This window comes from Telmatherina bonti (assembly GCF_933228915.1).
Source record: "Telmatherina bonti genome assembly, chromosome: 3".
Lineage (NCBI taxonomy): Eukaryota > Metazoa > Chordata > Actinopteri > Atheriniformes > Telmatherinidae > Telmatherina > Telmatherina bonti.
The window spans coordinates 31,242,008-31,262,510 of record NC_136621.1 but is presented as its reverse complement, the minus strand read 5'-3'; the positions used below and the strand labels follow the sequence as shown (position 1 = coordinate 31,262,510).

At 37.7% G+C, this 20,503-nt stretch overlaps 3 protein-coding genes across 3 annotated transcripts; 1 reads left to right on the top strand and 2 right to left on the bottom strand.

The window, feature by feature from the left end:
- Nucleotides 1-255: 255 nt before the first annotated feature.
- Nucleotides 256-1,838, bottom strand: LOC306772453 (extracellular superoxide dismutase [Cu-Zn]-like). The gene is made up of 2 exons (XM_079261921.1): nt 1,683-1,838; nt 256-1,187 (listed from the first exon to the last, which is right to left on the bottom strand). The coding sequence occupies exons 1-2, from the start codon at nt 1,694-1,696 to the stop codon at nt 539-541; spliced, it is 663 nt and encodes a 220-aa protein (XP_079118047.1). The 5' UTR covers nt 1,697-1,838; the 3' UTR covers nt 256-538.
- A 3,659-nt stretch (nt 1,839-5,497) lies between these two features.
- LOC306754317 (ATP-dependent RNA helicase DHX15) lies at nt 5,498-14,788 on the top strand. The gene is made up of 14 exons (XM_079238280.1): nt 5,498-5,659; nt 7,307-7,649; nt 7,829-8,022; nt 8,145-8,304; nt 10,050-10,268; nt 10,357-10,524; nt 10,613-10,699; nt 10,968-11,117; nt 11,528-11,636; nt 11,748-11,939; nt 13,289-13,411; nt 13,775-13,965; nt 14,083-14,252; nt 14,349-14,788. Exons 1-14 carry the CDS (start codon nt 5,595-5,597, stop codon nt 14,464-14,466), a joined length of 2,289 nt encoding a protein of 762 aa, XP_079094406.1. The 5' UTR covers nt 5,498-5,594; the 3' UTR covers nt 14,467-14,788.
- Nucleotides 14,789-15,160: 372 nt separating this feature from the next.
- Nucleotides 15,161-17,789, bottom strand: LOC306773822 (solute carrier family 22 member 7-like; the record flags this gene model as incomplete). Its single annotated transcript, XM_079263747.1, has 9 exons — nt 15,161-15,386; nt 15,518-15,626; nt 15,724-15,938; nt 16,036-16,145; nt 16,247-16,370; nt 16,679-16,847; nt 16,940-17,094; nt 17,206-17,309; nt 17,409-17,789. The coding sequence occupies 9 exons, from the start codon at nt 17,787-17,789 to the stop codon at nt 15,161-15,163; spliced, it is 1,593 nt and encodes a 530-aa protein (XP_079119873.1).
- Between the last annotated feature and the right edge of the window lie 2,714 nt (nt 17,790-20,503).

Genomic DNA, 20,503 nt, shown 5'->3' with positions numbered 1-20,503 from the left:
TGTATCCACTGAAGTTTTTTTTTTTTTTTTTTGTTTTTGTTTTTTTTTTAACTTTACCCCACCCCCCTCAAAAAAAAAACAAAAAACAAACAAACTAGTACAGGCTTGACTCAGCGATCCTATACAAGGTTAGTGTTAGTAAGTAAACTTTTATTTGTAATCAGCATTCAGGACGAAAGCACAAACAGTGCTGAAGGAAGATGACTACATTTAGATGAAATATTACTTTTAACAAGCTGATAATGACAAGATGGGACAGCAGTACGTTCAGTAATCATAAAAACAAATATTAACTTCATGATAATGAAGAAAAAAGTCAAAAGGAGTTATGAAGACGTTACTCTTTATTTCTTAAAGTTAACATATAGATTTTTTTTCTTTTAATATTCCAGTTTGGGTTGACAACAAACCATTTTACTGATGTGTAAAATTACTACAACTACTCTGATTAACTGATGTAAATATTTGAAAGTGTTGAAATTACAACAAATTAATCCCACAAAGAGACGCTCTTTAAGCGGAGTAACAGCACATGCCTCTAATTTACGGACTCAGTTCTTCTCAGCTGCCTCATATGCCGCTTATGCTGTGTATTCCAGAGACTGGGAGAAGAAATCCCAATAACACAGCAGGCAATCCTTCGGCCTGCATTCCCATGCAACTTGCTCCCATCATCTCCACCCTGCCCCAAGTCATCATGCATTTCATGAACCACCACAGCTCGTCCAAACACAGACAAGTTTCCAAACAGTGTGGCCTCAGATTCTATCAGCACACTGATTTTTCCTTGTTGTGGCTCAAAGTTACCAAAGTCCCCTGGGTGGTTTGGGTGATCGACCCCATATGGGTTGTAGTGGCCACCAGTTGAGTCACATCCCCGGCTGAGGTCTCCATACTGATGAATGTGCACGGCTCTGGACTGTGGAGTGCCCTCAATGGGGAAGCCACTGAAGCTGAGAAGGACCTGGAGTTTTTCCTGAGGATTATCCTGTTTGAACAGCACCTGACCGTAGAGTTTGGGCAGGAGCTGAGGGAGTGAAGTACTGGGTCTCAATTTGCAAGCTGCATACAGGGTGCCATTGTGCTGCAAGACTTCTGGTGAAGGCGGAATGTCAGTCTGTGTTGAGGCACATTGTTGAAAGCTTGCCAGCAAGACCAACAAAGCAGTTTCCAGTATACTCGCTGATCTGAAACATTGAAATGAACAGGAATATGCATTTTAAAGATATAGCATAAACCATACTGTTAATTAAAAACATTTTTCCCAGCTAAAAAGATCCTTTGCATAACAAAAAGAAGCTTTTGTTTACAGTCTTTCACTGGGACGTTATGTCACCGATGTAGGTGGAGCTGGTTTTACATTTTATATCGGAAGATTCAAACACAATCTCAAAGATATGTTCAAGGTAAAATATACCATGCAAGTTAAGTTTTTACCTGTATACATTTTAATTCAGTTGAAGACTAAAAACGTGTTTGTGTTATAATTTAAAGCAGCACAAACACTGACTGCACCATTTGAGCAACTGTACCGTCAGTTTGTCTACATGATGAGATTGTCAACGAGCGACAAAAAACACAAACTTTACTCAATTTAGAAGAATATCTGTCCAAAAGTATCATCACCTCAACATAAGGTCAGTACAGTTACTATGACTTGAGATTTGTATGCATCTACTCACCCGTAAAGTCGCATGGTGAACAGCAAATAAAACTCCAGATTTAAAAATCTAAAGTTTTCATTTACTGAGCTGGTGCTCTAATGAATCACGAGTGTTTTCCAACAGCCTTATATGTGTGTGTTTGCGTGTCAGGGGGCGTTTTCTGGTGAGGGTGGAGCAGGTTTATTTGTCTAAACTTGTGTTAAACTGCTACTCACGTGCTCCTGCAACTTATCAAATCGTGAGGAACAATGGTTTGATAATGAGGGTACAAATCCGCCCAGCCACGTCGCGTGAAGTAAGCCCAGCTAAAACACAACTCGATTGCCGTACAAAGTTTTATGTACGTCTGGAAAACAGCTTTTTTTTTTTTTTGCTTTTTTTTTTTTTTCTGAATAAATCAATGGAATGTAGAAATCTCACATTTAATGATGGAAATACAGCTGTATTATTTATTATACATACTCTACATCTATTTGCTGGTTTAGTGATGCATCAGTGCAATTTTTGATACAAATTACACAAAATTACGCAAACTGGTAAGTATTATTCCAGTTATTCATCAAAATAAACCTGACCATGATACATACTCCAATACAAATAAATAATCAAATAATAAAAAAAACCGTTTCCATCTACCACTTAAAGGAGAAAGTGAGTAAATAAATTAACTTTTGTACTTTATTAATGGTAAATTATTTTATATATATATATATATATATATATATATATATATATATATATATATATATATATATATATATATATATATATATATATATATATATATAGTTTACTACACCTGCTAGTCAATACTTAAGAAAGGCTGTAGGCCTTTCATATAACTTTTATATTTTAGCATTTAGTACTATTCATTTTATTTGTGCATTTGTTTGTTTGCATTCTTTGGCAATGTGATGCTTTTGTTTAAGACTTATTGAAACAAAAATGCAGATTTCTTAAGATTATTCTCCTTTACATATCATTCAGTATTACCTCTTTCACCTACCCAGTCACAGTTGTGTCAATACATGTAGCTCTTTCGACCACGAAAAAACTATTGGCAAAGAAATAAGCTTATATAAACAATAGCAAGAAATTATACCACCATCTCCATTTATGATGAAGTGCCATAAAGTTGGAAACTCAAACACATAAAATTTAATTATTGAAAATTGTGCTATCATTGCCTATGGTCTGAAATGAGGAGTGAGGAAAATACTGCTTGCCATCAACACGTATTTCAGTATGTATTGATGACACTGAGGTGCATTACTGCACATATAATGGGCAGCACACTTTTAAAAGCATTGTGAACTATAAATAAATCAGGAACAACATCTGTAAACAACATTGTAAAGTAATCATTCACAAGGGCAGTGGGAAAATCCAAAGAAATCCTGAATATAATAAATAAGGTTTTGCATGTGTGTGGTTATACACACACACACACACACACACACACACACACACATATATATATATATATATATATATATATATATATATATATATACAGTATTCACAAAAAGTTAGGGATATTCAGCTTTTGGGTGAAATTTCACAACAAGCCTAAAATGTATTCAAACCTGTACAGGTGAACTTAATGTGATCTTCTCTAAGCTTTTAAATGCACATGTCCAACTGTTAAAGGTTTCAATAAATTTTGCACAAGTTGCTGTTCTTTAACAAGGAGCTTAACGGCAAAAATCACAGCAGGTGTGTGATCCTTGAATTGACCAATAAATGTCCTGGTTCAATTAGAGCTGGTGTTTAAACAGTTGTCCTCATCATGCTGTTCACATTTTGACATCATGAGACCAAGATGACACCTAACAATGGAACAACAGTCCCTTGCCATTGCGATGCTTCAAACAGGACGTTCTCAGACAGAAGTGGCCACTGAGCTTGGAGTGTCACAGAGTGTCATCAGCAGGTTGCAACAGAGATATGGAGAGACTGGAAGAGTCACAGAAAGGCCTAGAAGTGGACGTCCTTTGGCCACATCCCGTGCTGATGACCGCTACATTGTGAACACTGCCCTGAGAAACCGGATGATGAATGCCACTCAACTCCAGGCACGTTTAAGAGAGGTGAGAGGCACCCAAGTGTCACGTCAGACCATTGGAAACCGTTTCCATCAGCGTGGTCTGCGTGCTAGACGACCTGCACGGGTACCTGACCACACCACCAGGCACAGGCATCATCGTCTTGCATGGGCCAGGGAGCATTTACGCTGGACGAGGAACCAGTGGGCCTCGGTGCTGTTCTCTGGTGAAAGTCGATTCACACTGAGCAGAAATGATGGCCGGCAACGATGTTGGAGACGTCAGGGAGAGCGCTATGCATCAGCCACTGTTGTCACCAGGTGAGCTTTTGGTGGTGGCGGTGTTACAGTGTGGGCAGGGGTGTCCACTTGGTACAGAACTGCCCTACACTTTGTGAATGGTACAGTGACAAGCCCATACTACCTGAATAACATCATTAATCCAGTGATTGTGCCCCTACATGAACAGCACAGGCCTAATTTCATCTTCATGGACGACAATGCTCCTGCTCATCGAGGCCGCATCATCAGGGAACGGCTGTTGGAGACTGGTGTACCTCAAATGGAATGGCCTGCACTCTCTCCAGACCTGAATCCCATTGAAAACCTGTGGGATCAGCTGAGCCGTCGTGTAGAGGCTCGAGACCCTGCACCCCAGAACCTCAATGACCTGAGGGCTGCCCTTCAAGAAGAGTGGGATGCCATGCCTCAGCAGGCAATAAGTTGCCTTGTGAACAGCATGAGACGTCGTTGTCAAGCTGTAATTGATGCTCAAGGGCACATGACGAGATATTGAGACGTTCAAATTTTTTGTTGTGGTGTAACTACCATTGTTGTTACCTTTTGTGTTGAATGAATTTTTTGAGATGAGGAAATCAGTAGTGCATCCTTCTACTTAAATGTCTTACTTTTATGATATTATATCACTGTAGCATGAACATATTGCATTTTCCATAAATTTCACCTGAAAGCCAAATATCCCTAACTTTTTGTGAGTAGTGTATATATATATATATATATATATATATATATATATATATATATATATATATATATATATATACTAGGGGCCGCGTTAGCGCCCCCTAGTCATCAATGGTCAGTGGGCACGCCATAGATATTAATCAATCTTTATTGATGTCTATGGGGCACACACCATATCTATCTTAGTAAGAATTGTGGAAAGATTCTTCCAGACCTTTATTTCTTCAACGCTGTAAAGGAATTTTTCCACAAAGGCAGTGGGAAAATCCAAAGAAATCCTGAATATAATAAATAATCCTGTGTTAAGGTTGTGTGTGTAGTATATATATATATATATATATATATATATGTGAGTAGTATATATATATATATATATATATATATATATGTGTGAGTAGTATATATATATATATATATATATATATATGTGTGAGTAGTATATATATATATATATATATATATATATATATATATATATATATATATATATATATATATATATATATATATATATATATATATATATATATATATATACTACACACACAACCTTAACACAGGATTATTTATTATATTCAGGATTTCTTTGGATTTTCCCACTGCCTTTGTGGAAAAATTCCTTTACAGCGTTGAAGAAATAAAGGTCTGGAAGAATCTTTCCACAATTCTTACTAAGATAGATATGGTGTGTGCCCCATAGACATCAATAAAGATTGAGTAATATCTATGGCGTGCCCACTGACCATTGATGACTAGGGGGCGCTAACGCGGCGCGTACAACAAAGAAAACAGAAGAAGAGTCGCAGCGCAGGATTCCGGAAACCGACTTGGTTGCAATTTACTCGATAGGATATTATTCGGGCCAATTGACAAAAGACAAGTTTAAAGAAAATCCCCTAAGGATGTCCAAAAGGCATCGTCTGGATTTGGGTGATGACTATTCTTCCAGTAAGAAGAGGTCTGATGGGTAGGTGAAGCTTCTCCTTTAGCGGATCCGCTTTTCAAGGCAGCTACAAGCTAAATCTTAGCTTGTGCTAGTTAAGTTGGCTAACCGATAAGAAGAGAAGAAACAAGTGTAACCTCAGCTATGAACAATGTATCTCTTGTTTATTCCAGTCTTTTTTTAATCCCTTGTGGGTAACTGGCTGATGCATGGCTTTGTTTGTTTGTTGGTTAATCTGCCAGTAGCTTCACTTATCTGCTGCAGGCGGCCTTAGCTAAGAGACGAAGCACAGACGTTTCCCGCACCATTGAGGCACGTGTGTGGCTAATGCTAAGTTAGCTATCTGCTAGCAACCCTCTCATGCTAGCGCAAAAGTTGCTCCTGTTGGCTATCATTAAAATCAGTTTCAGTGACAATGATTTGAACTTTGTTTTGATGCATGCATTAAAAAACTGCTGATTTGTTGCACTTCATATACTCAAATCAACATTGCTTTTACCTAAATGTACATCTGATACATTATACTCTTTGATTTTTAAAATGATTAAACTAAGTTCTCGATAGTTGTACTGTATATTAGTGTGTTTCTGTTTTGCTGTATTGCAAGTCCCTTGTTCATGAATGAAAATTTAAATACAGTAAAATATGTTCTTGCTGTTATTAATATTACATTCTTGATCAATTGTTAAGGTATTACATTATGAGGTTCAGCTGAGTGTCTCCAGTTACTTGACAGTTGAAAGATTTTTGACACTCAGAAAAAGGTATTGATTTCTACCTTTTTAAAATAATATTGCAATAAAAGGATAGTTTTATTTATTTTTCATTATTAAAGCAATTAAATTCAATAATTCATATTGATAAATAAAAGTGCCACACTAGAGGAGTGATTATAAAGGTAATAATAAAATTAATTTTCTAATGGTATTGTTCAAGATTTTACCGATTTGTTTCCAAACTGCTGTTTTTTTGTGTAATCTGGAAATGTCAACAAAAGTGATCTGAAAATCTGTTTAAACAGAAAATTACCTTCACCCTGGCTAATAGAATAATAATAATAAAAAAAAGCATCAATTAACATGTCTAAAGTTCCGCATTTTTCAGAAATACATACAGTTTAAAACAGTGGCTTGGTCTTTGAGGGCTATTGTCCTGCAGGTATGAGACATTTCCCAGCAACACACCTGACTCAAATCAATGGGCCAAGCTCTGCTCCAGCCCTGAGTCTGAATCAGGTGTATTGCAGCAGGAAAACTTCTAAAACCTGCAGGAGACTGGCCCTCAAAGACCAGGATTGAGGATCCCAGATTTTAAGGCAATAGCTCCAAAGCTCGGGTACCTGACACCTCAAAGGGGTGTGTTAAGACCACAGGGATCTGAAAAGTTTTCCTATACAGGGCCATTTTATTATTTGGACCATTTCTTCTTTGGAACTGCTGTTTTGAGAGCCTGAAAACGCAAATTTTTTTAAACCAGGTCCCAAAATTATTAAATGTGGACCATTAAAATCTGCCATACAACACTATTTCATAATGTATCCTTAGTCAAAATAAAACTTCTTGACCACAACTTGTTTATCCAGTCAATATTTATCTGTGTACTGCTGAGCTGTGGAGCCTACAGTAGTAGTCATTTTTTTATTTTAATAATATGGTGCTATCATATTCACAGGAGAGACAGGGACCGCGACAGAGACCGTGAGGACCGTTCCAGGGACAGGGATCGTGATAGAGACCGTGACAGAGACAGAGACCGGGAAAGAGACTCGAAGCCTTCTGCTACTCCCTCCAACAGCACCGCACCTGTGCCAGGCTTACCCCCTCTGAAGCAGATGGCTGTGCACCAGCAGATCAATCCTTTCACCAATCTGCCGCACACACCACGCTACTATGAGATCCTTAAAAAGAGGTTACAACTTCCAGTGTGGGAGTACAAGGAAAGCTTCACTGAAATCATTACACGTCAACAGAGCTTTGTCCTTGTTGGAGAGACAGGGTCAGGGAAGACGACACAGGTATGAGGAGCAATGAACTAATGCTATGATCTGCATGTTATAGGCTTTCCTAATGCTTCTGAAGTCAGATAATATTCAGTGCAACATAAAGTGTTATAGCCTCTATAAAAATTACTTAGATTTTACCCTAAAAAATAATTGTAGTTCAAATTCACAGCAACCTTTGTCTCAATCTCCAGATTCCACAGTGGTGTGTGGACATGGTGAGGGGTTTGCCTGGTCCTAAACGTGCAGTAGCTTGTACTCAACCAAGGAGAGTGGCTGCCATGAGTGTGGCTCAAAGGGTGGCTGATGAAATGGATGTCATGCTTGGACAGGAAGTTGGTTACTCCATCAGATTTGAGGACTGTAGCTCGGCCAAGACTATTTTGAAGTAAGTGGTGCTGTGAGTGATTGTGGCTTTTTTTTTTTTAAGCTCCTTTTTACAAGACTGCAATACGTAAGACTTGATTTTAGCCAAGACATATAAACAAAACAGTACTGTTATTTCTTCAGGTACATGACAGACGGTATGTTATTGAGAGAGGCCATGAATGACCCGCTGTTGGAGAGATATGGTGTGATTATTCTGGACGAGGCACACGAGCGGACTCTTGCCACAGATATCCTGATGGGAGTGCTGAAGGAAGTGGTCCGTCAAAGAGCAGATCTAAAGGTATGTTTATTATGACTAGGGGTTGGCTGTAAAATGACAAATTACATGGTAAATTTACAATAATGTCTGTAATAAGGATGAAAAGTATTCAGTCTATCTACAAAGAAATGTATGGATCCTACAGCCCATTTCAGTTCATTAGGTGGCGGTAATAAACCTTTTAAATTGGTTTCTAACACCCCAAAAATCTAAAAGGGAGAATAAATGATACAATACCAGTTGGCTGAGGAAGAAAAGCTGGCATGAATATAGCAGAACAAGGGAAATAAACAGAACCATGAACGTAGATGTGAGACTAAAACTGAAGCTATTTTATCTTTACATTTTTTGCAGTAGTGGACAAAAAAAAACCCCTGCTAAATCTGCAATATGGAAAAATTTGTTAAGTCACTTAGAGGGGTATCCCTCCCTAACTGCACAGAAAGTATGAATACGCAACACGATGTGAGCGTTGTAGTTCATGTAGTTGTAATTCATGTTGTCTGCCACCCCTATATGCTGTTGTGATAGGCAAAGCAAGTTTATTTGTATAGCACCTTTCATTTACAAGACAATTCAAAGTGTTCATTTTGGACAATAAGTACAACCATTTAATGGGGTTTATCAAGGTCCAGTACCTGGGTTTGAACCCACAACCATCTGAATGCAAGGAAATGAATTATACCACTACACCACCACAGCTCTTGTCTCCACATTGAACAGGAGCAATAATATTTTATGCCATCAAGATGCCACCTGTGTGATCAGCAATATTACGAAAAGATGTGAAAGTTTGAACTGCTGTCAATAAATTAAAGATAGTTAAAGTCAGTAGTTAAACTGCATTAATCATTGCAGAAAACCATTTAAAATTGTCTGTGTAATTAGTTACAGACTTTATTGTTCAACGTGAGCAACTTTGCTTCCTTAGAAGCATTTTCACAACAAAATTTTAATATTAAATAGTCATTTCTGCACAATTTATTTTTTAATTTGAAATAACATTTTGTATGAAACAACTTTCCAAGAAGGACATTATTTTAATATTGAACTGTCATTTCTCCACAGTTTATTTCCTAACCTGAAAAAATCACTTTGTATTATTTGTGCAACTTCAGAAGACAGACATTGCACATATTTTATCTTGTTTGTGTAGATGAGTCACACTTCAGCTGTGCAAATTGCAGCTAAGCAAAGTACTGGAACAGTACGCAGCTATCTGTGTGCAACAACTGATATATCACCACGCTGCACAATGTTCTGCCCTTTTTTGTATTAATTGTACAACTTTTTAAGACGGACACTATCTTATTTGTGAAGACAGTTTAACCGTACAGCTTGCAGCTAAAGCTAAGCACTTTGATGGAACAATACAAAGTGCAACAACTACATAGCATCATGGCACACAATGTTTGATGCACTTCCCACCAAATGCACATACACACTTATACACGCATACATACAGATACAAGTACAAGTACACAGCCACAGACTTTGTGCACACACATTAAAAAACGTGCGGCTGAATACAGAGCATGAATGATTTGATTTACCTTGTTTAAATGAAGATGTGGTTCCTTAGAGTTTCTTATACAGTAAAAGAATATAAATTAGGCGTTGCCTACTAGTGATTTAATCACAGCTGTGCTTCTGTAGTCAGTCTAAAATTGTACCAGAGAATTCACTTGTATATGTTGTCAAACACACATGTATTTATTATAAAACAAATGAGTAAAATCACCTTGCATTAATTTCTTCCCTCACAGGTCATTGTTATGAGTGCCACCTTGGATGCTGGGAAGTTCCAGGTGTACTTTGACAACTGTCCCCTGCTGACCATTCCTGGGCGCACGCATCCTGTAGAGATCTTTTACACCCCTGAACCAGAGCGGGACTACCTTGAGGCAGCAATACGTACTGTCATCCAGATTCACATGTGTGAAGAAGACGAAGGCGACTGCCTTCTGTTCCTCACAGGCCAAGAGGTAAAACTTGCACTAGCTTTTCATTCCTTCTCAAACAGCGTTGTCCTTTTCCTTTTGAAAGTAGAGTCTAATAAAACTGTTCTTTCAGGAAATTGACGAAGCATGCAAGCGGATCAAGCGTGAGGTCGATGACCTCGGCCCTGAAGTCGGAGACATTAAAATCATTCCATTGTATTCCACATTGCCCCCACAGCAGCAGCAAAGGATCTTTGAGCCACCTCCTCCCAGGAAGCCTAATGGTGCAATTGGACGAAAGGTTGGTTTTAACTAACAGAAGAAGTAAATGGGTGAATCCTTCATATTAGATTTAAGAATGAATATCTGACGGTCTCTTCCTCCCCCAGGTTGTGGTGTCAACAAACATCGCAGAGACTTCTTTAACAATTGATGGTGTGGTTTTTGTCATTGATCCTGGCTTTGCCAAACAGAAGGTAAACAAAACATGACTTAATTTAATTGGATGCTTTGTTTTCTGATCACTTTGAAATATGCTGATTAAGTTTTCTCCAATTTGAATATTGCTGCATCTTAAAAATTGTGAAGGTTGTCATTTAAATGTAAAGCACTGATCTAGTTTTATTTATTTATTTATTTATTTTTTGTTGCTACCCTTGCTGCCTTTCTTTTTCTCACAATGTAGACAAGTAAATGGCAGAAGACATGTATTTTATTTAAGTCATGCTCTACATTTTTGTCCAGGTGTACAATCCTCGAATCAGAGTTGAGTCTTTGCTGGTTACAGCCATCAGTAAAGCTTCTGCCCAGCAGAGGGCTGGACGAGCTGGCAGAACACGTCCAGGGAAGTGTTTTCGCCTCTACACAGAGAAGGCCTACAAAACAGAAATGCAGGCAAGTTCACACAAAAAGATTTAGAGAGAGAGGAAGAAGAAAAAAAAGAAGCTGGCGCCTTTTAGACAAAACATTTTCAGGATCCTATTCTAGCCTTTTCAGGTGGCAGGTCTTTGGTGTACAGATAATGTTGGCATAGTTACTGTCCAGGACTGCAAGCCTCTGCTAGGCCTGAGTAATTAAATTAAAAATAAAAATATTAGAATAAACATTAAAAAAAATAAACAAAAGAAAAACAAATCTGCCTGAAATATTTGAGAAACTATGATAACAAACCTAAAATTAAAAATGGTTCAAATAAAATCTTTTTATTAGAGGGACGCAACACTCAACCACACATTTGCTCATCAACCACATTTGTCCTTTCAAAGTCTCGTCAGATCTTTTTAACATTGTAATCTCCTCTCCAGGATAACACATATCCTGAGATTCTTCGGTCCAATTTGGGCTCTGTTGTGCTGCAGCTGAAAAAACTAGGTATTGATGACCTTGTGCACTTTGACTTTATGGATCCGCCAGGTGAGGCATCCTGTTTTTGTTGATTTGCACATAAATAATCGTTAAATAGTCTGAATGGTGGTGGGGTGTGACTTGCTGATTTGACCAATCCCTCTCGTCTCCTCACTGCAGCTCCAGAGACGCTGATGAGGGCACTTGAGCTGCTGAACTATTTGGCAGCTCTTAACGATGACGGTGACCTGACGGAGCTGGGCTCCATGATGGCAGAATTTCCTCTGGATCCTCAGTTGGCAAAGATGGTCATTGCAAGCTGCGAGTTTAACTGCTCCAATGAGATCCTCTCCATTACTGCCATGTTGTCAGGTAATGCCCAGGACTGGGCTGACATCTTCTCATATGCCTCTCTGGGTTAATAACACTTGTGGGTAGGAGAACAATCCCACTTCAGTTTAGTACAGGATAGGTTTGAACATTGTTTTTTATTTTTTCCTGTGAAATAAAATATTGGCAGCCAAAGCTTTTGAATGATCAATGCTTGTTAAGGTCCATATATATATATATATGTTTTTTTTTTTTTGGGCACATAGCAAAATGTCAGTAAAATCATTCAAACCGAAATATTTTTTTCATTGAAACTGAAAAGATAAAATAAGTGAAGTGTGTTTCAAGTTTATTGCAAAAGATGTTTCAGATATTCATCTAAAAAAATCTGACAAAAAAGGTCAACAATTATTCATCTAAATCATTCATACCTGACATAAATGACTATCTTGTCTTCATTAAGTTGTAGGTAATGTTATATTTGAATAATTATTAGTAATGATACTTCTCATTGTATTACAGCAATGAAGAACATATTTTTTGATACGATAAAATATTGATGATATAAAGATTTTCAGAAAGTCCCTGTAGTCCACTGCTAAGTTTTACATTTAGGACCTTTTACTTTACCAGCTTCTCTTAAATGTCACACTGTTAATATGGTGACATCTCTAATTTTAGATCTTTATTTGTATCGTCACCCTCTGATAATAATGACAATAATGTCATTTTTTTTCAAGTTTTTCTGAAAACACAAAGGATTTATTTCTTGTAGCTATCTGGTTGAGTTTTTTGTGTTTTTAGAAAACCTTTAAAAAAGCAAATTGGGCATTTATCTTCAGAGGGTGACAATAAGTTGACTAGTTAGGGAGTTTTTTTTTTTTTTTTTTTTTTTTTTTTTTTTTTTTACAAGTATCTTATACCATTCAAAGCATGTGGATAGGGCAGGCACCACATAAATTATATCATATTTTTTAATGTAACAATTCTTTTTATTGCAGTGATATACTGGAAACTAGTTATTGTTGTATAAAGCTGTGTTGTGTCCTAGCAGAAGCCTAACCTTTTCTGTAAACAAAGTAAAATCTCTGAATCTTGCAAAGTTTAAACATTGCTGCTGTTCCTAACTCTTTGTAGTTGTGTGAAAACTCTTGTTTTACAGATGTGGTTAAATGACACCCCATCTCTACAAGCTAATAGCCATTACTGTTGGAAATGATCATCAGAAAAGACTGCAGCCCCCTCCCCTACCCCCATTGATAGTGTGGTCCTGCCCTGTCCCAGCGAAGTGTCCAGTGCCCTAGCATCAATAGGCTTTGCTCCATTTTACTGTGAATGTTTGACTCATCCCTATGGGCGGCTTTGTTGGGGCCCATACCAACCTTGTTTAGTCCCACAGTGTTTTGTCCGTCCCACGGAGGCTAAGAAGGCAGCAGACGAGTCCAAGATGAGGTTTGCTCACATTGATGGAGACCACTTGACGCTGCTCAACGTCTACCATGCCTTCAAACAAAGTGAGCACTCATCTCATTTTTGCACCAGGCTTCATTTGCAATAAGAAGTTGTAGTTTTGTGTTGAAGTCATTGCACATATTTTATTTGAAGGTGACAGAATAAAATAACAAAGTTGTGTTTATTCAACAGTAAAAGTTTGGTCCACTATTATAAACCTTTGATTTACTCTGTCATAAAACTTTAAATTTAAAAACTTTTTCAACATTTTTCAGCTTGCAGGCTCTGAAGAGATGCATACAAATGCTGCACCTGGTCAAAGAAGAACTTTCATGCTTGTATTGCTTTTAGATTTATTTGGTTAGATGAGAAGTGTTTCTCCTTTTCTCCTTTGCCTTTTCCTAATGTCTTGTACTGTTTTCCAGACCACGAGTCTAACCAGTGGTGTTACGACAACTTTGTGAACTACCGCTCACTGATGTCTGCTGACAATGTACGCCAGCAGCTGTCTAGGATCATGGACCGCTTCAACCTGCCACGGCGAAGTACAGAGTTCACTAGTAGAGATTACTACATCAACATCCGACGAGCGCTCTGCACTGGCTTTTTCATGCAGGTGAACTGAACTGATGTTTTTGTGGGACATGCCATTTCTGGAGCTTGTGGGTTGAGGTCTATTATTTCCTTGTTCAATTTTAAATTTGAGTCGTCATCCTCATAATTTTTTTCGCAGGTGGCTCATTTGGAGCGTACTGGCCATTACCTCACAGTCAAAGACAACCAAGTGGTCCAGCTGCACCCATCGACTGTTCTGGACCACAAACCTGAGTGGGTGCTCTACAATGAATTTGTTCTCACCACCAAGAACTACATCCGCACTTGTACAGACATCAAGCCAGAGTGGTAAGTCTGCAGTAAACGTCACATTCTTGTAAAGATAAACTTAATTTATGTCATCTCACTGACATGATCACTAATGTTCTCTTATCGTTACTGCAGGCTGGTGAAGATTGCACCCCAGTACTATGAAATGAGTAACTTCCCACAATGTGAAGCTAAAAGACAGCTGGAGCGAATAATTGCCAAACTAGAGAGCAAAGAGTATTCTCAGTACTGAACAATAGACAAGAAGTGTCCTGGAAAACAATTGCATACCCTAGTTTTAGATCTTTCATTGCATCTCAATGTTAAAAATGGGCTTTTTGATTTTTATATTTTGTTTGCTTTTCTTTTTCTTCGTTTCCCATCAACGTCAATTCTGTAAGTAGATTAAATGTCAATTGAAATATCAGCAGCTGTTAGACCTGGCTGTAAAGATTTTCAAAAGGAATATCAAGAACATGTCAAGAAGATGTGGTTGGATTTCTTTCGGAAACTGTGGAGCCAAAACAAATATTTGTGCTTGCTTCAGTTCTTTAATAAAGGAGCTTTCAATTCTTTTCAGTGTATATAATGATTAGTGAAACCTTTCTTTTGAAACAAAAGATGTTTGTTTTTTGTTTTTTTTGTTATGATGGTAATGATACATTCCATATCTCTGTTTATGGACTGTATCATTCAGTTTTTGCATTTCAATCCCCAGACAAGAAAAGGTAACCCAAGAGCATTTCTTTTTAAATGCAAAATTTAATCACTGCAGTTTATTTTAATTTTTTTTGTGGTTCTTCAAAATTAACTAAAGTAAATTTTATGTGACAAGCAAAAAGCGACATTTTGGGGTCAAGATATAGATGCAATCCCAATAAGTTAACTTTCAGCAAGTATCATTCAAAGTACAACTGATGACAAAGTAAAAATAGCTAAAGTTGTTATCACTGACCTCTGTCATTACACATTTTTTCAATATCTTCTATAGTTTCTGGCAGACACCTGTTGCGTGTCTCTGACAGCGTCCTTGCCACCATTCCTCCCATTACAGCAGTAGAGCACAAGACCACCTGTGGCAGTTCCTTCCAGACCTCATCCAGTAAGAGAATCAGAGGAGCGACAGCTACCCCGAACCGAGCCATGAAGGAATTATAACCCATTCCATTTTGCCTGAAAGACATGAAGAAAAAACCTATTGTAATTTTACTGCAGACAAAATGGCCAATGAAAGTTAGGATTTTATTTTTAGTACTGGTACAAATGATTGTGAATGAAGGGTAAGAGTTGGCATGCATTATTACCTTATTACAGTAGGATACAGTTCGGAGCTATACAGCACAACAGTTGCAAAGGATGCCGAGGAAAAACCTTTTCCAATGACTGCGACAACTGTTCTGGCCACAGACACATCTGAAAGGAAAATCGTGAGGTGGTCACTTTCATTTTTGTTAATATTTAGTATATTAAAAGTCATATTAAATGTATCTGCAGGTCATTTAATCTCTACCTTTTGGTATGACTATGTTGATGCCAAGACAGAGGCCAGCCAGCATCAGAGCTGCTGCCTCAGTGCTCCGCCTGCCGATCCGATCCAGTAAAAAGTAAACCGACACTTTGGCCGGGAGCTCAACTAGAGCATAGGTGAACTGCGTAAGGTAGATATTGAGGCCAAATCCTGTGATATTGAAGCTGATGCCATAAAATGTGATAGCCACACAAAACCTAGGCACAGAAAGTATGTAGAAATGATACTTTTTCATCTAAATATCCAATAAAGAGAAGACAACACTTTGAAAATAATTTTTTCAGGCATACATACCATAATATACCAGTCGAGAAAGCCAGCTTCCTCATCTTAGGTGTTCGAATCAAGTCAAGGTAGGAGTAAGTATGGTCTGTCTTCTCTGTCACAACAATAGTAGATAATGTCTGAAAAAATAAAAAAGCACCATTCTTAAACATCTGAATTTGCATACATCAAGACAAGATTTTCTTTTCCATTGACGAATGTTGAAATGGGATTCAACAACCTCTGTTTTAAGTGTGTCAACCAGCTCTTCTGTTTGATTCATCTTTGCGCATCTCTTCAGGTAGATCTGAGCCTGTTCCAGCTTTCCATGGGCAATGAGCCACCTAGCTGACTCAGGCATCCATCTGGTAACAAGGACAGAGACAGGTTTGACTTGCTTTTGTCAAAGATTATCCTAATTCACTTAAAAGACATTTTAACTTTGTAAGCACTCAACAATAAGAAAAATGTTTTGAATAATTTTCATCTCTCCTGAAATGCAGCATAAAAGGGGAAAAAAGGATAGGAATTTAATTTGGGATGATATGGAAAAATGCTTTGTTAAAAAGAAACGATAATTTTGTATTTTTTATTTGAATGGAACAACCAATCGTAAGTGCTCTAGCAGCTGTAAGGTTCCTGTTAAATGTCATTCTCAAATTTTGAGTCACACCTCCAGGTGATGATGGCCAGAGTTAATGGGGATGTTACGGCCACGATCAGCCACCGCCAGTCAGTTACAAAATATCCAGTTACTGCAAATACTGTGTTCCCAAATGTCCATGACAGGCTATCGATCACTCCCACCATTTTTCGATGCTCGATGTCCACCCACTCCACACCTACAAGAAAGAAAACAAGCTATCACAAAGCATTGGTTGCACTCTCAAACTTTCTCATTTTAATATTTTAATGCAGAACAGGAATGAATTACTGAGCACTGTTGAGACGATGACGATCCCAGTGATGCAAAACCCTGTGAAAAACCTCAGGACTGTGAACATCACATATGTGGTAGAAAATGCGCTTCCAATAGCAAAGAGCATTCCAGACACATATGAGACCAGGAGCATGATCCTTCTACCAAACCTGAAATGAGTCACAGCAACTGGTTTTAACTGAAACGATGGAGAAAAAAAAAAAAAAAAAAAAAGTTAACCAAAATTTTAAGCCTAAAGGCCCAAAAGTTGGTTGTTATACCTGTCACTGAGACTTCCAAAAGTCATCGCTCCAAACATAACTCCAACAAAGAAAATTGTAGCAGTTGCTTTGTTTTTTCCTCGTCTGTCACACACCAGGTCCCACTTTTGAAAATACATAAGAGAAAATAAGCTTACATGAAGGTGAAAAAGTTTGGTCAAAATTTCTGATAAGGTGTTATGGTATATTTACAGCAGGCTCACCTGTGAAGTTATAGTAGACTTGAAGGTTGAGTTGTCGTACACCCATCCGTTCTGACACTGTTCAGTAGGCATGTCAGTAATGTTGGAGGAATTCAACAGCAGATGATACTGAGGGTCCACAAACATTTGACAAGAACTCGGAGTCCCATCCTGTTGGATGGGAACGGTAACAATAAGCTTCTGTGTGTGAGATAAATTCCTAAAAATACCTCCATCATCCAGAGAGCTGATATCACAGTGGTGAGCAGGAACAGCCGCAATGAAATTGTTCAGCATGAAGTGGCAGGGCAGCGTGAAGCGACCAAGAAAGCTGATTGCGATGATCATGATCTGGAACTTTCCAAATCCATTGATATCGGCAAGAACGTTCTCAAACTTCATTGTGGCCTCCTATAAACAATGATGTCTTCCTTTGAGATGAACCAATGAATAAGACATCTGTTCGGATCTCCCTGCCAGTGTACGAGGAAGCAGTGTAGTTTTGGATCTATGCCCAGACAAAGCAACCTTTGGTACTTCACTGTTTCACAAGCTGCTGGATTAAACATGCATTGGGTCAATGTGTTACTTCATGTAACCACTAAATTTATGTTTGTGTAGCTATCAAGCATAGGATGTATCAATTATTTGTAGTGTTAGCTTTTCATGCCAAAGAATTCTGTTTTGTTCCGTGGATACTTTGTTTGTTTTGTAAGTACCAGACATATCTGAGGCATAAATATATATATACACATACATACAGTGGTCCTCAAATTTATTCCTACCCGCCCATTAAATTAAATCAGCAATAGAAATATTTTCGAAAACCAAGCAAAATACTCAACTAGATAATATAGTTTATGTTACTTGATTGTTCGATTAAACTAGCATTTAGTCAAACAATCCTTTGGGAGAGTCATTTAAAAGAAGTGTTTATGTAACTCTCAGTCAGATGTCTGCACCTGTTGACAAGTATTTCGGCCCACTGCTCATCAGAAAAATGCTCCAATTTGTCTGTAAAAGTTTTGTGTTAAATTCAAAAGCAATATTTTATTTCAGTAAATTTATAATTTGGCAATTTTTATTTACTTTTTTCAGTGTCCAGTTATTTAAGTGACAATTGTGAATTTTGCCTTTTCTTTAATAGAAAGGTATGAAGAAATTTGAGGATGACTTTACATACGGGCTTTTAACCCCCCTCCCCGCATTACAGACAGTGTCTTGTATCTAAATGGGGCTCCATCAACAACACAAAACCCTACTGATGTAACTACTTGATACTCAGATTTTGGTGAATTAGTTTATGATATGGTCTTGAAACAGAATAATCTCAGTCATCACCTGAGGAGAAAGAGGATAGTGAGGAATCCACAGTCTGCTGTGATGTAGGGATGCAGAGAAGTGGACAATAGATCTCTATCCATTACACACTTATGGAATAAAGACTTCAGACTTAGGTAAGGACTTTCCTCTTTGCTCAACATACTGTTTTCTTTTAAAATGTTCTGTGTGGCCAATATTAAAATAGAGATGTCCATTTGCAAATAAGAAGTGTTATGATAGAAAGCATCAATCTTGCTGTGACGCCATGTCATGGTGATGTTAGCATGTTGGATATGTACTGCTAGAAAGGCGAAGTGACTGCAAAATGGTTCTGTTTAATGACATATTGATTAGGAAATTATATATTTTAGATTAGAGTTCTGATTCATCCGCTCCCATAGGTCATTGTGTGGAAATTTAGCATCTAAATCTCTTGAATCGTGTTGTTTTGGACAACCCATGTCAGATAGCTGCTTCAGATCAGAGCAGACAGTTAGAAACTCAGGTTCTCTTTATGGTGAACTTGCCAGCGAAGAGGTTCACAGAGTCAGTTACCATGGTAACAGACTCAGTGAGGTAAGACTTACTTTGCTTTCTGGAATGGAAAAGCCATTGAGTTTTCCTCAACTCAGGGTTAACCTACTCAGAGTTTTGACATAACCTCCTTTCTGGAACAGGCTCTGGTTTGTAGTTCAACATGCAAGGTCTCTGCCTCCCCTGCTGCTAATATTATGCAGCTTCTTCTGAAAACTGATTTAGATTTGAAAACCAAAAAAAGAAGAGTCCTTTAAAGACTGCCCAGTCTTGGTGTTTTTCCATTGTGTTCTTGTGGTGAGTGAGCCAGCTGGTATTATGAATTCTCTGCAGAAATCAATAATTTTCTAGATGCTTTCATCTTCCCAGTTTATCCCTGTTTCCTTAGTTATCAGACTTCCATTTGGATTTGAAACCCTTTTGGAAATTATTAGGAGCATTTTATTTGTCTTAACAAATAATGACATCACACAGACAGTTATAAATCAGTGGTCGTCTGTTGGCTCAAGTATTTATTGGGATTTGCATCATCGTTGCATCCAACAACAAACAAAAGCAATTAAACATGTGACTATGCTTGTGAAAGTAATTATGTCGTATCTCATGAGTCAAACACATCTTCCCAACATGTCAAACTATAACAGAATGGATATAACAAGGATGTTTTCTGTTTTTGGGATGAGATTATTTATTTATTTATTTTTACACTTCAGGTCTTTCTCTGCATTATGTTGGTTAGGAATATACCTTTAGGCTGCAGTTAAGTCCCACAACCAAATTCTGACAGATTTTCACTCTGCAGTGTTCCTTAAGGCCAAGTCAGCACCCATTTAGCATCCTGTCTGGTCTTTAAACTCTCTCCAGCTAGTAAAAGCTAGTTTGGTGTTGGCTCTTGTCTTGTCTCTTGTGACTTTCTTTCTTTCTTTTTCTCGCTTCTTCTGACAATGTCTGCTTTCTTTACTTAATTATCCATGGTGCACATTCACAATGCCAAGAATGCTGCAGGTCTGCAATGGCTCCAGGAATAAATATAATGAATATCTGTGTTCCATCAAAACAAGTCAGAAGCATTTTTTTTAACCTTGGAAAATTATGTAGTTTAAAAAAAATAAATAAATAAATAAAAAATCAAACATCAAGTGGTAGTTACAATGAACAAAATGTAACCAAAAAAAATCAAATGCAGTCTTGCGCTACATTCACTTAATGTGAAAAGCACATTTTGCTGCCACCTTTTATTAAAAGCCACATGTAGCCAA

What these genes read in the sequence shown, in the direction of transcription:
- LOC306754317 (XM_079238280.1), top strand. Translation starts at nt 5,595, where the DNA reads ATGTCCAAAAGGCATCGTCTGGATTTGGGTGATGACTATTCTTCCAGT. An exon ending in GGTCAGGGAAGACGACACAG is followed by an intron (nt 7,650 to 7,828) that starts GTATGAGGAGCA and finishes CTCAATCTCCAG; the next exon opens with ATTCCACAGTGGTGTGTGGA. An exon ending in CTGGCTTTGCCAAACAGAAG is followed by an intron (nt 10,700 to 10,967) that starts GTAAACAAAACA and finishes ATTTTTGTCCAG; the next exon opens with GTGTACAATCCTCGAATCAG.